Source organism: Strigops habroptila, chromosome 6 (assembly GCF_004027225.2).
Source record: "Strigops habroptila isolate Jane chromosome 6, bStrHab1.2.pri, whole genome shotgun sequence".
NCBI classification, from domain to species: Eukaryota; Metazoa; Chordata; class Aves; order Psittaciformes; family Psittacidae; genus Strigops; species Strigops habroptila.
This window is the reverse complement of record NC_044282.2, coordinates 42445120-42459016: the sequence shown is the minus strand read 5'-3', so window position 1 is coordinate 42459016 and position 13897 is coordinate 42445120. Positions and strand designations below refer to the sequence as shown.

The 13897-nt window shown below is 44.1% G+C and overlaps 1 protein-coding gene across 1 annotated transcript; it reads left to right on the top strand.

Annotated features, from left to right (window-relative positions):
• The first annotated feature begins 5720 nt into the window (after positions 1-5720).
• Positions 5721-13482, top strand: FAM110C (family with sequence similarity 110 member C). Its single transcript, XM_030490533.1, has 2 exons — positions 5721-7047; positions 9825-13482. The coding sequence occupies exon 1, from the start codon at positions 5918-5920 to the stop codon at positions 7013-7015; it is 1098 nt and encodes a 365-aa protein (XP_030346393.1). The 5' UTR covers positions 5721-5917; the 3' UTR covers positions 7016-7047; positions 9825-13482.
• Positions 13483-13897: the final 415 nt, after the last annotated feature.

The following is a 13897-nucleotide window of genomic DNA, read 5'->3' as shown; positions in this document are numbered from 1 at the left end:
AGAGAAGGAAATGGCCTCATGCGCTTGCCAGATGAGCAGCCCAACTAAGCAGGATATAAATTATATGTAACAGACAACAGGCAATGCTCTGTCAGAAGTCCAGTAATCAGTGACCTTTCATATGCTTCCTAATCTGGCACATGCGCTCTGAGAGAGCTCATGTATGAGAATGAGAAGAAGAATTCATAGGACATAAGCAGTCACTAAGTCTCTCAGCTGCTAGACCACAATAGATCTATGATGGTGTTTGAGCCCATGGGTAGACACGTTATGCCTTGGCACAGCAACAACAAAAACTTTGCACTCATTGTTTTAGGGATCTACAGGGCAGGGAGACAGCAGAGAGAGTTTTGAGGATCTCAGTGACACACAGATGCTGGAAGTTCCCTGAAGTAACATGGATCTGTAAGGCTTTAAACCTTTTTTGGGGTTTATCTTTAGATTAGCTGAAAGGGCTTCTCCATGACCAAAGCTAGCTATACATGAGACTAGGCTAATTGTATTTTCCCAGAGGAAAATTGTGTGGATAAATATGCTTATGAGTGAGCGGGATTGTATTAATGCTGCCTGTAAATGGATAAAGTACTTAAAGAAGTGCCCTGACCCATCCCTGTGTTGGGTGAAGTGACTGTGTATGAGCTTGGTTGATTTGTGAAGGGTTTTGCAACCACCAAGGGATGCAGTTTTACAACTGCAAGCTATGACTGCGGTTACAGGGGAAGACTGTAGGAACATTTATCCAACTTCTACATGACAGAAGCAACAGTAAGAACCTTTTACTGAGTGCAAAGTTTATTTTAGCACATGTAACATACGATCATTCATAAAAGACTTCAAAATTGAAAGGGTCTTATTCCAGCTCAAACACAGTTGTTCTGGGAGTTAACTCATTTCCTCTGCAATGTCATAGCTGTATTTTACTGTGAAAACTCTGGTTCTTCCCCCTCCTTTTACATATTATTCAATGAATTTCATCCCTCAGACAACATGTTAAATAGATCAGTCTTTTTAAATCAAAATATTCAATCTCACCATTTTAAAACACATTTACATACGTTAGGTACCAAACTTGGGTTGGATTTTTTTTTTTAATTTTTTTTTTTTTTTTAATTTTTACATGTGTTAGGCCTGTCAGAGGTGTATTAAAAAAAAAGGAGTTACTTAGTACACTTAGATGTACTGCAGGGACAAAAGGGCATATGAAGCAAAGGGAGCATGGCCTCGCTTGCATCTTCCCCATTGGCACTGCCTGGTGTAATGCACGTTTCATTTGTCCTCCCTTTAATCTCTTGTTCTCATTGTGTTATTCCATCACTTTTCTTCTGCTCTTTGATATAATAAAGATCCCCATATGTCGACTGGAATCTGAGATGTAAAATATACAGCCCTGGTTTGGTCCATGATGGCTCTTCAACCTGGAAAGTGCCACAAATGGGATTTAAAAAATAATTCTACTAGAAAATAAAGCCACCAATGACAATTACGATTGATTTATTTTAAGAGGAGGACATTTTCTGACTAAGCTGCTAAGTTGTTTAATGAAGCTAACAACCCAGAACTACAGGGGTGGGAAAGAATGCTAAGCAATCTGGCAGTGGTAGAAGAGGCTAAAAGAGGACACAGAAGTGATGGGGGCCTGCCACTACCAAAATCTTTGCTTTACAGCACTTAAGCCCTGAGTCTTCAAGTTCCACCTGAAGGTGTGCAGGCCTGCATATATCTTCTATTGTATGAACCTGAGGGTGAATTGTGACCCTCACTGACTTCATGTTGAAAGGCCTGAAATTTCCCCGCTGGAGACAGCTGGTTTGAAACTGTTCATTTCCACTTGGTGGCTGCTTTACATCACCCAAATGCAGCAAACAGGACACTCAGTGGCACTGCTCAGTATGTCACAGCAGGAGTGAAGCACTCTGATCTGGGCTGCTCCTGCTTTTCAGGCAACACCTGAGCCCAGGACTGAGAGCTGCTATGGAGGAGAGACCTCGGTCCTGAGACACAAGCTGTTTTGGGGGTCTCCAAAATGGTCTCCTAATTTCTGTTAGGGCTTGAGCTTCCCCTTCTCCTCCTCTCTTCTCCTTTCCTTTTACCTTCCACTGCCACTGGTTCGCTTTTACCCTTTGACCACTATAAATCAAAGGACTGTCACTGACATGGGGAATAGGGTGGGAGCAGTAGACAGCACTGACCTAAGCTTTGCTTTGAATGCTTTATACTTTTCACCTGCAGTCACGTTGCAGTACCTCTCATTTACTGGCTTTTTTGGTCTCCAGCAGCAGGAAAATGTGCCCCAGACACATCTATTAATGCAAACAGAGTGAAACACAGTTTGCCATACCCCACATAATATTCAACTGTTCTCTATTTAGTGATAACTTTAAATGCCAGAGGTGTTTTGTAAAACTCCTCTTCCGTGGTAAAACTCATAGTGTCAGCTAAGGCTTAGTGTGTGCAGGATTTGCTTTTCTTACCTTTGCTTAATGCATCGATGCCAGAGAGAGACTGATGCCAACTGACAGGCTAAGGGACCAGTGCTGCTGTGTCTGTTTTTATTCCATTTTATTGCTGCAAGCCTGTGTTGGGCCAGGGGCAAAGCTGGTTTACTTGGGGCTCTTGTAATATGCTACCTTTCACTCTGCTTTCCAGAAAGAAGAAATGCAATGGCTCTCTCTTCTTTGAACATTGTAAGAGTGTATCCATAAATATAAGAGCTAACTCCAAGATACATAAATATTTCAAACAACATAAACATATTTTAAACTTAAATGTATTTAAGTTCTTAAATATGTGACCTAAGTGTATTTGAAACTATCACATAACAGTGCAGCTGCTATGTTAATGTATCTTATTAAAGGGGAGACAAGGTTGAAAAATATTGTTGCTCACAATGTTTTCTGACCCTGGGAAGACTCTTCTCCCACTTTAAATGTCATTGTCATCACCCAGGATTCACAAGAAGTATCTCACATATAAAGAAAGGCGGCTGAAAAGGGTTGTTGTGATTTTTCATGAGAAATTTCTTATGACATGCACTTTGTGGAAAATCAACTTTCACATTTTCTTTTGTCAGTGAGAGGGGGAGAAAATTGCTTGAAAATGAAAAATGTTCTATCAAAAGTGTCCAGGTTTATCTTTCAGGCATGCCTCCAAAACCTAGGGAATTTTATGTGGAAGGAAAATATCTTTTTTTTTTCTTTTAATTTATGTTTAAAAATGTTATTTCCATCCAAAAGAATCAATATTTTTCAATTGGTTTTGTATACCAACTCTAAACACAAAGCTATTGTCCAGTGAAAAAACTATGCAATATCTGCTCTTGCTAGTGGCTTTTACAAGAGGCAAGTAATAAACAGCTGTGATAAAAAAATTAATTGGAGTTGCTTAATAAGACCACTCTTACTGATATTCATGTATATTCATTCTTCTCATTATTTTAAATGAATGCAAACAAAACATGTCTGAGACTTTTTTGTAAGCTCTTAAAGATAAATAAATACAAGGTACAAGAAATTGGAACAAGCACAAATTAAAATGCATGAAGGTATATGAATATATATTGTTACATTATACAGTGTCATAGAACTCCAAGGAAAAACCTGAAGGAAAAAATTAGGACAAATTTGTCAATATGGGGATGGGAATGAAACCTTAATCTCATTACTAAATTAATCCATTTGCTTATTGCTAAGATTAATTGTGAGAAGGAATTAGCCTTCCATGAAGCATTTAAATATTAACAATATCGTATACACTTTTATACATCTGTGTATGAGCTGCTTAACAGGGAAGGGCTCCCTGGTAATTAACTGTGGTTATACTTCTATTACTATCTCTCAGGTTTTGAGATAGTTTTTAGGTAAGCTGTTATGTGCACCAGCTGTGCTTCCATATCTGTAGAAGGAACAAAAAGCCTATTCTATACATCCACAAGAATTTCACTCTAAGGGATTTCAAATGTCACAAGTTTCAGTCCTGATTCACACAAGCATCCCATCTGGGATCCTCAGCAAACCGGCGGAAGGATGCATTACGGGGTTTCTGGAGTTCAGACCTGCATGTCTAGGAACATGTAAGAGGGAATTAAGGGGAAAACCAGCAGTCTCGCCAACCATGTTGGCAAGAGAATCACTCTGTGCTCGTAACACTTAAAAATGAGCATACAGTGCCCTGCAACATGTGCGGGAAGTTGGCCCATGTCTTCCACGGTCTCTTGGGCAATAATCCAATATTATTAAAACTCAGTGGTTTTAAACTAAAAGAGGGCAGATTCAAACTTGATATAAGGAAGAAATTTTTTATTATGAGGGTTGTGAAACATTGGCACAGGTTGCCCAGGAGGTGGTAGATGCCCCATCCCTGGAAGCAGATTCAAGGCCAGGTTGCACAGGGCTTTGTGGACCTGGTCTAGTGCAAGGTGTTGCTGCTCATTGCAGGGGGGGTAGAACTAGATGATCTTTAAGGTCCCTTCCAACCCAAACCATTCTGTGATTCTATGCTTATATGAACCCTAGCATGGTCCTGATAGCACACAGAAAAAGTGGAAATAACTCCGCAGAGGTGGGCATGTACCCAGAGGAGTGCAGCTCCACCGAAAACACAGCTGCTCAGGTCACGCATTCAGTACTTTATATGCTCACATGCCTGAATGAGGATAACGTGGATGTCACTCGCGTGGCTCAACCCTTTGGTGATGACACAGCCTCTGGGTGCAGCCATCATAGCAGGGTTCTGTTTGGGTAGACCCACTCTTGACAGGGGGTATTAGGCACAAAAGCTGTTGCTTTCCCAACCAAAAGCAAAGCAGCTCCATGCACCAGAGGCTCCCACGGGTGCAGAAGGGGATGTGTATCCAACATTTGACCTACACTTTCCTGACACTAATGATGCCTGGATTTTTCTCCCACCACACAGCTATAAGCAAATTGTCCCTGGTGGCAAAGTGCTGTACCCTGGAACTTCGTAATGAGGACAGGGAGGCCCATAGCCCTTTTCTCCTTTTGTAGACTTGTTTGCCACAATTTAGTGATTTTAAATGCCAAGTGTGAGACCATCACCACAAAAGCATTCTGATATTATAATCCCTGAGAAGTAATTTAAATAACCCATAACTATATGTGAGAAACTTGGCAGCTATAAACTGGCTTTTGTTTTCTCTATAAGTAGAAAAGTGATCTGTAAGTCGGTTATCAGCGACCACAGAGGAGGTGCATCTCATAGGAGATCACAAGTCCAAGCTGGACGCCCAGGCTGCCCCAGGTGATCACCTGTGACTTACGTGTCTAATTTTCAGGTGTTTAAATTACAGCCAGTGGCTCTGTCCTGCGTGTTGAGAATCGTTAGCCTCAGACGCGAATTCTGACCCTTTGGAAACACGCCCCGTGGTTTTGTTAGTGCATTCCGTACGCTGGAAGCCGCAGCGACCTCCTTCCCTAAAAATCACGACGGCAGACGTACCGTTCAGCACAGCACCCGCTGCGTCCCGGTACTCGGACCGGCGGGGCACCGTACACTCTAAGGGAGAGGCGGAAGGCACCGGCAGACCCCGCCCGACCCCAGCGCCGCGGTGACCTGGGAGGAGGAAGGCTCCGGTGTGCGCGGTGCCGGCGCGGGGCGGCTCGGGGCCGGCCGCACGGCGCCGCCATTGGCTGTCCTCGGCCGGCGGGGCCGGCGCAGCCGCGGGCGGGTGCGCCGGGAGGCGGCGGGGCGGGAGCGAGCGGCAGCGCGCACACGCGGCGCCCCGACGGCAGCGGCGGGTGCGCGCAGGTGAGCTGGGCCCTCGGCGGGGCGCCCGCGCAGTCCTCGACCCTTTGCCTTTGCCTTTCCCCTTTCTTTTAGTGGAGTTTTTTTACGGTGTTTTTCTTGGTTTTCTCCGTTCCCTGCCAGGACTGGGAGCAGGACCCGCGCCCCTGGAACTGCTATGCCAACTGAACTCCGCCAGGCCGTGAGAATGCACGCCATCTCCGACCTGCAGTCCTCCCTCACCCTGCGGCTCCTCAACAAGGGGCCCGAGTACCTCCGCAGGCAGATGGAGGCCGGCAACCCCGGCAGGAGAAGTGCTGTGGAGAGGCTGGCAGCCGATAAGGCCAAGTACGTAAAAAGCCAGCGGGTAATTAGCACCACGCAGGAGCCCGTCATCGTGCTGAGCTCAGCCTCGGAGAGCAGCAGCGAGACCTGCTCGGTGGAGGGCAAGAAACCCAGCAGGGACTTTGGGAGAGGGAAGGGCGCAAAGCCGCTGGAGCTGGCGAAGGCGGTGTACTCCTGCCGGGCCCCCCTGCAGCACGGCCCCCCCATAGCCAGGCGCAGCACCCCCAGGAGGCACATGCGGCCGGACTCTCTGGTGATTTACCGCCAGAAATGCGAGTTCGGGAAAGGTCAAAGCCAGGACAGCTCACGGGGGAGCTTGGTGAGGAGGATCTTCCAAGGGTCTGTAAAAGAGAAGCAGCTGGCTTCCCCTGAGATGCCCAGAGTCATGGAGGACACCACAGCCACCGAGGGCAAAGATCCTCTCTCAGCAAAAGACAGTGACCATGAGCTGAGCAACCACGGAGCTGAGCAAGCCATCGCTGTGAGCACTGAAGCAGCAGGGGTATGTACAAAAGAGCACGAGAGACCCTCAAAACTGAGTATGCCTCCTGAGGAGGTTAAGGAGGTGAAGAGGAGAGGTCTCCATCGCTCCCAGTCGGACATCAGTTCTCGCTACTCCAAGTCCTTCTCCGAGTTTGATACATTTTTCAAGTACTGTGGCCTGGATCAGGAGGTCGTTGAGGATCTTGGGAGAGAGAACTTCTCCGTGGTGTCTGACAATGTCTCCTTCAAGATCCGCAGCATCAGCGTGGCAACATCTGAGAGCGACTTCACAAGGCACAGCGGGGATGAGGGGCTGCTGGAGGATGAACTCACGGAGCAGGTCCCGAGCAGCACCTCTGTGATTGAGCGCAATGCTCGGATAATCAAATGGCTGTACACGTGTAAGAAAGCCAAGGAGGCTAACAAAGTGATCCAGGAACTGGCATGATGGCTTCTTTCAGCGTGCATTGCAGCCTCAAGGTGTGTGCAAAGCCTCACCCTATTAATTTATGTATTTCTCTTTCCTCTTTAGCGAGCGGTTGGCTTTTCTTAGTTTATTTTAGTCTTTTCATGAAGGCTGAAGGAAACTGTTTTGTATACAGTGTGTTCCAGTACAGCCTTTTTGCAAAGCAGAAATCCGTGTTGTTACAAAATACAAACAAATACATGTGTGCAGCTTGCCAGGTTTAGATCAGACCCCCCACATGAAATTAAAGAGTCAAGTGTCTATGAGGGATGTCTATCTTTGGCAGATTCCTGCTTTGTAAATAGCTTGTTTTCTCCAATTTCTGCTATATTAAATGGCAGAAAAAAAACTTAGAAGAGTATTCAACCCTTAATTACAGTTGCTTAGATAACAGACAGAACTGAAACTATTACTAATTAGGCATACACTGTATTCATACTACACTGCTACAGTTTTCCCCTCCTTAACTGTCCCTCACTCTATCCCTTCCCCCTTACACATAGGCACCCCCAAGTATCAGGAAGGCAAAGCAGAGTCAGTGCTCCTGCTAGCAATCTTATTTCCTCCTCAGCTTTCTGTTGGGACCATAAAAGTTTGCTCCAGGTGAAACGCTCCCGTGCATTCACAGGCTTTTGTTTTCTGTCCTGTGTGACTGTAGTGGATTTGGCTCCTCTGCAGTGGGTTTTGCCATGCGGTTTGGTGCTGGTAGATGGAAATTGGTTGTGCTATTTGCCTTGGTTAGAGGGGTACTTCACTGTTTTAAACTAGAGATAATAATACAATGTGTGGCATCTAGACTTGGAAATCAGTTACTTCACAGACAGAAGCAGAACAAACATAGCCCTGGTGAAAGCCGATATCCTGGTTATAATAAAAGCGGTGTTTATTTTCCATCTGATCTCCTGAAAAAGAACTGTATTCATGGAGCTTTCGGTATTGATGATCTAGTAGATAACAGTTTTTTTCTCCTTCCAATACGTGAAGCCCTCAGGATAAGTACCGCAACTCACAGTGTGGCATTTAAAAATTGCATGAGTAGGTCTTGATGTGAAGGATTACATGTATATTTTCTGACAGTTTGTAATTGGTGTGTAAGGAGAACATCATTTAGTGTAGATACAGCTGTTGATAGAGCTTGTGGGCCTTATGAATGTGGAGAAATGTAGTGCTTGAGCCTCTTTCCTGCGTGGATGTGGGGCTGTCACTCCTGATTCCTTCAATCTATATAATGCAAAAATCCATGTACTTACTTTAAATCAGTTTTAATTATGTGAAATTTGGATCACATTTAAAAATTGAATTTTTCTCAAATGCCTGTTTTCTTCCTGCAGGTTGAGGGAAGAGAAGGGGGGGCAGGGAGAGCCATTTTCACACAAACATTTCAAGCCCTTGTAGATAAGGAGGGTTGTCAGGTATCCGGCTGACAGCTTAAAGAAGTGCTGTTATGTAACAGATCCTTTCCCAAATTGCCTTAGAGAGAAGACAGGGCTCTCCTGAAGTTGATAATTTCTCCTTACTCATCCTTCTTTGATAAAGGGCCAGGGAGATACAGAAAACAAAATGATGCAGGTGGCAGTTTGTGAAGCTTGTTGCTCATTGCAGCTGCTGGCCTTGCTGAATGTGCAGGATGGGAGGCAGATTTCACCACGAGCAGAAACCATGTAACAAAACCAACCATATTTCCTTGAAGGAAAACAAAATAAAAGCCTGTTTGCTCCTGAATGCCCTTGCTGGGTGTAGAATCCAGGGCCAGAGCCACAGTTACCACCACAGAGCCTGCTCGGGAGGGAGCAGTTGGCCCTTTCCCCATCCATTTGCACACCGCTAAGTGTGTCCAGTGCTGCAGCTGAGACAGGAGGTGCTGGTGACCACCCCAGGGAGCATGCAGTCAGCAGAGGAGGTGCTTCACCAGGGCATTTGCTGGGCAGAATTTAAGCTGAGAGTTATTATCAGCATGTGATTGCAGGATGAGTCCTGTAGTTTTGATCAAATATTCATCTTTTCTTTCGGCCCTACTTTCTCTGACAATGCATCATCTAGTTAAACATCCATGTGTTGTCACTATATCCACATATTTGGCTCTGCTTAGTTTGCTTACTGTTTATTGATGCGCAGTGGACTCCTGTGCTGCATGGGGGAGCAATGTGCCTCGCTTTCCTAGGCACATCCTTGAAGGTTCCTCATTTTACACAGAGGCTTGAAAATTGTTGCACCATCTTTGGGAAAAAGGCAGAAACCTGTTTTCTAAAATTCAGCCTTCATTATGTGTAAAACATCTTTCAAGAACTGCAGGGCTTTTATAGGCCAATGATCATTCCATTCATATTTTATGTTTTCCGATTAATTTTTCATAAGCTCTCCAGGACCTGGTGGGGCACCGTGTAAATAAAACAGCTATTTGAAGGATCAGGTTCCCTAACACATTTCATCAGAGTGATGATTGCAGAGCTTCAGAAAACCAAGGTCCTCGGTGAGATGGGCATTGCTGCTCCTCAGTAGGATGTTGCCTGGATTCATCTCTGCAGCTCAGCACCTCTCTCTGTCAGTCCCTCAAACTCTAAGAAGGGAGCTCACTCTGCGTCCTTCTTCCTGGGTTGAATCAAGATTATTCAGCCTTGAGTTTCAGTACCACTCTTATATGGATGTTCATTATTCAAGTGGAAATCTCCTGGCAGGGGAATTTACTATGTTGGCAATAGCCATAAGCAGCTGAATAAAAGCTTTAGAGTATCACCTTATGCTTGTCTGACGTGATAAATAATAAATGACACTTTTTTTTCTCTTTCTTCAGAATCCTTGACTTGGAAGTTGAACAAAACCAGACACAGGAAGAAACTCTTCCCTCATCTGGCTCATGAATGCTTTGTCCAAGTTTAGTATTTTATTATTGCTTCCTACCCTCGTCCCCCTTCCTCTTACCACAAACACAGGAGCTTCTAAGAGCACAATGACAAGTGGAGATTGTGAACTGTGCCCCAGCAAGGCAGCGGGAAACGAGAGCTCCTGTAAAACCAAAGTGTGGCAGCAGCTGCCATCCACGATAACACTCAGCATCAGCTCACTGCCCCAGGATGCCATTCTGGGCTGTGACAGAAGGTCTGTGTTGTGCATCCACCTCTTTCCAGCACTGAATTTGTCAACAGTGATGGGGGGAGAAAGTGGGAATGAAGTGGCAATGACCTCTGGGTCAGGTGTTTTCTTGCAGGCAGACAGGCTCCACCCGGATGTTCAAAGGCTCTGTCTTGCCAGGGCTGTTTGACCAGGGCTCATCCTGATATCATTAGACGTTATTTGTTTGGCTGGTGAGGACTAACTGTGGCAGCTTTATCTGGGATACTTGGCGAACATGTTGTAAGCTAAATCCCTGCCAAGCCTCTCTTTCTCTGAGAGTATTCAAGCCAAACTGGAGTACCTTGTATCCATCTAGTTTGCTCTGTCACACAGCTTGCTCAAGCCAGTAGGGAGTAGCCTTTAAAACCCTGCCCAAAATATTTTCAGGAGCATGTTTCCAAGAAACAGGTAGTTAAAAATAAGGGAGGGTTTTGCATTTTTACTGCCTTGCTGCAGTACAATTGCTACAATGCACATGTACACAGGCTTCTCCACTTTGTTTGCAGTATGTCTCCAACTCTGACATTGCAAACATTGCAAGGTTTGGCAGATTGTGGTTTAGCACATTTAATTTTATGCACTGTGAGCAGTAGGCTTAGGAAACTCTATTCCAGGCTATGTAAGGCCACGCTTCCCTAGCATGGGTCTGGAGTAGGGGCTGTGCTTGGGATGTGCAGGACAGCATCTCTGCGCTGCAAGGCAAGAAGTCATGTTAGGGCATAGCAGTGCCAGCTGAATGTCCTGATGGGGTGGAACGCCCAGTGTAGGCAGCACCTTACTCACTATCATCAGTAAAATGCTTCATTTGGACTGGCTGAGCGAAATGTGTTTTAAAAGTTGATAAAAAGTACTTTAGATCGTCAGCGTAGTGAATGAGGCCTCTACAATAACTCATGGAATTTGCTGGCAGTGCCTCAAACATTTACCTCAATCTGTCATTGCTTGCTAAAAAATGTCTTGCACCAAAGCATTTCTTTGTGGACACTGCAAACCACACAAAAATGCACAATCCCTTCCTCCCCCCAGAAAAGAAACAGTCAAAGCCAAATCCGGTTTCCCTTTCAGTTGCACCAATGCCCCTCTATGATAGCTGCACAGCTGGCATAACAGTGACTTGAGGGTCCTGCAGAGGTTAAATGTTTACTTTGTGTTGCCATGGATGTGGAGTCCTGGTGTCTGACTTACCTGACCACCAGATCTGCAGTGTGAGGAGTCCAGAAACACCAACTTTCATACTCCGCATTCCTCCTGCCTGCACCATGGCAGCTCCCACCGCTGCCTCTCCTGACCTAAAACAGCTGCTGGCACAGCTGGGTGAATGCCGACCTGAAATGAGCACTCAAGCTGTGTTTCTGAAGTGTTTGCCACTGTCAGTAAATACATCTGGAGGAGCAGAAGGGATGAGGGTAAGCATCAAGGATTCAATAAAACATTGGTGGTAGGAGGAACCTACACCAACGTTGCGCACTGGAAGAGTTGCCCTTCAGGTGCTCATCACGCGGTTTAGTCGATATCAGTTAAATTCACAGCGAGATCATCTGGGTTCCATTTTTATATCTGTTAAATGTACTTGTCAGTTCTCAATTACAGACATGGTCTGGGAATGCAGGGCATTTGTCTTCATTTTCTAGTGTTGTGTACTAAGGTTTACATGTCTGAAGTTGTTGAGATGGATGGATAACAATTCCAGATAAAATAATTGTTGAACCTGCTTTCCACTTGGGAGAAAACTAAATAGTTTGCGAGTGAGATTCTGCAAACTTAAAGGGAAGGTAGTACATAAGGATATTTTGATGAAATAATGAAATCTATATGTATATTTGTTACATTATTATTAAAGGATGATTCCCAGAAAACTCCAACCCAAGATGCTGCTAATGTTGTAAGATCTGTGCACCTAAGGTGCAGGTTTTTAAGGGATGCAGTCTAGGTTTATTAGTCAGGAACGCAACTTGGCGTATCTGTTCTTTTCATGCTCACTTTGCAAGGTGCTGTACTACATAAATATTTATATGCATTTGTCAGAGCTAAGGACTGCTTTTCTTTGAAAATACGGGTGACTGTAGACTGTTCAGGCTGCAAGAAAAATGTTTTGTGTTACAAATCGGTGCCCTGCCGTTGAAGAGTATTATTTTGTTTTGTTTTCAAGAAAAAATTTGGTTTCAATTTCAAACTTCTGTTTGTTTTTGCTCTTTTAGTTGAGCAGCTGCCAAAAGTTAAGATGAAAGATGTGTTGGTCATGAGTTTTCAATGTTAGAAATATGTTTAATTTGCTTGAAAGTACTGAACGTCAGCCTTTCTCAAAATTGATGAAGGTTTTACATCAAAGGTCAGAAAAATCAGAGCTGGCACCATTATTAATGTTTTTTAACCCCTCTTTTTGTCTTTATGAACAGTTCAGTTTTGTGTGCCATACTGACGTGTGGCAAAATTTCCCTGGCTTTGTTCAAACTCCATTATGAACCCCAAGTTCTCCCAAGTATCATTTGTTTCAGAGACCATGTGGACCCATCTAAGATCTTCCCCTGATAAGCTATAGATTCCCTTTATTTAATAATAACTTCTGGGTAAGCCAATAACCTGCCTTTCCCAGTATGCCAGAACAACCGTAGATGACAATCCTTCTTTCTCTGTACATCTTGGGAATGGGTAGTTCAGTACTTTTCCAAAGAGTAAGAGCTCCGGGCTTCACTCAGCTCCAGTTACTGTTACGTGTAAAGTCTTTTCTTTCCAGTCTTTTGGGAAACCTAGAACTGGGGCTGAGGGCAAAGGCAAGTCATAAATTGAATTATTTTGTTTGACTAGAATTATGTAAACTAAAACAGTCAAATGGAGTGCAGGTGTGCATTGCTAAGTGCTATTTCTACTCAAGTGTTTCAGGGTGCTCCAGTGCTGTGATGAGGGCAATGTCCATGGCTGTACTGTAACAGGCAAAAGGTGCAAAGTCTGGGTTTTATAGCCTAGAATAAGTATTTGCAAGAAGGGCATCAGAGACTGTAATCTTTGCAATATATTGTAAATATTACTGTACAGAAATCTATAAGCAAGAAATACAGATTGTTCTATAATACATATATTACTTTTCTAAGGGATGTGAGCCATTGTGTTTAGTAAAATGGGCCAGACATTACAATCATGGGGATTAAGCAGAAACTTTCTCCTGGGAGCAGGTTGTCCTGTCATTGCCTCCTGTGAAGTTTCTTACATCTGCTTTTAAATCCTTGGAAATGGAGTACTGGTCAGATCTGGAATGGATGTTTCTAAGTTGCTATGTTTATATTCCTGTGAAAGAACCTGTGTGCTATTGAATGCATACAAATAAAGTTATCACTCTGAAAGTTCGTGGGTTTTTTTAAAGTATATTTTTATTTTGCTGTCTCAATTAGTGTATTATTTTAAAGTTAGAATCTCATTAGGAAATTAATTTCTCTGTGAGTGCAGCTGATACTAGACTGTGAACATCTGAAAGCACAATGCTTCCCTGGGCCGTAGCCAGACCCCTGGCTGAGAGCTTAACCAGGGAATCTTGTAAGGAGGGGGGATGATAACTGTTAGCTCTCAGTATCAGTAAATATGAAATATGAGGCTAGGGCTGTTCCACAGTATTCTAATATTTTTCATGTCAGAATATGGCTGAAAAGATGGACAGTTTGTTTCTGAAGGGTAGCATTTTTTTTCCAGACTTTGGTATTATATTTGGTTTTACTCAGTATCAAAAGCTATGGTGTGCTGCAGGCAATACCACATTCATCA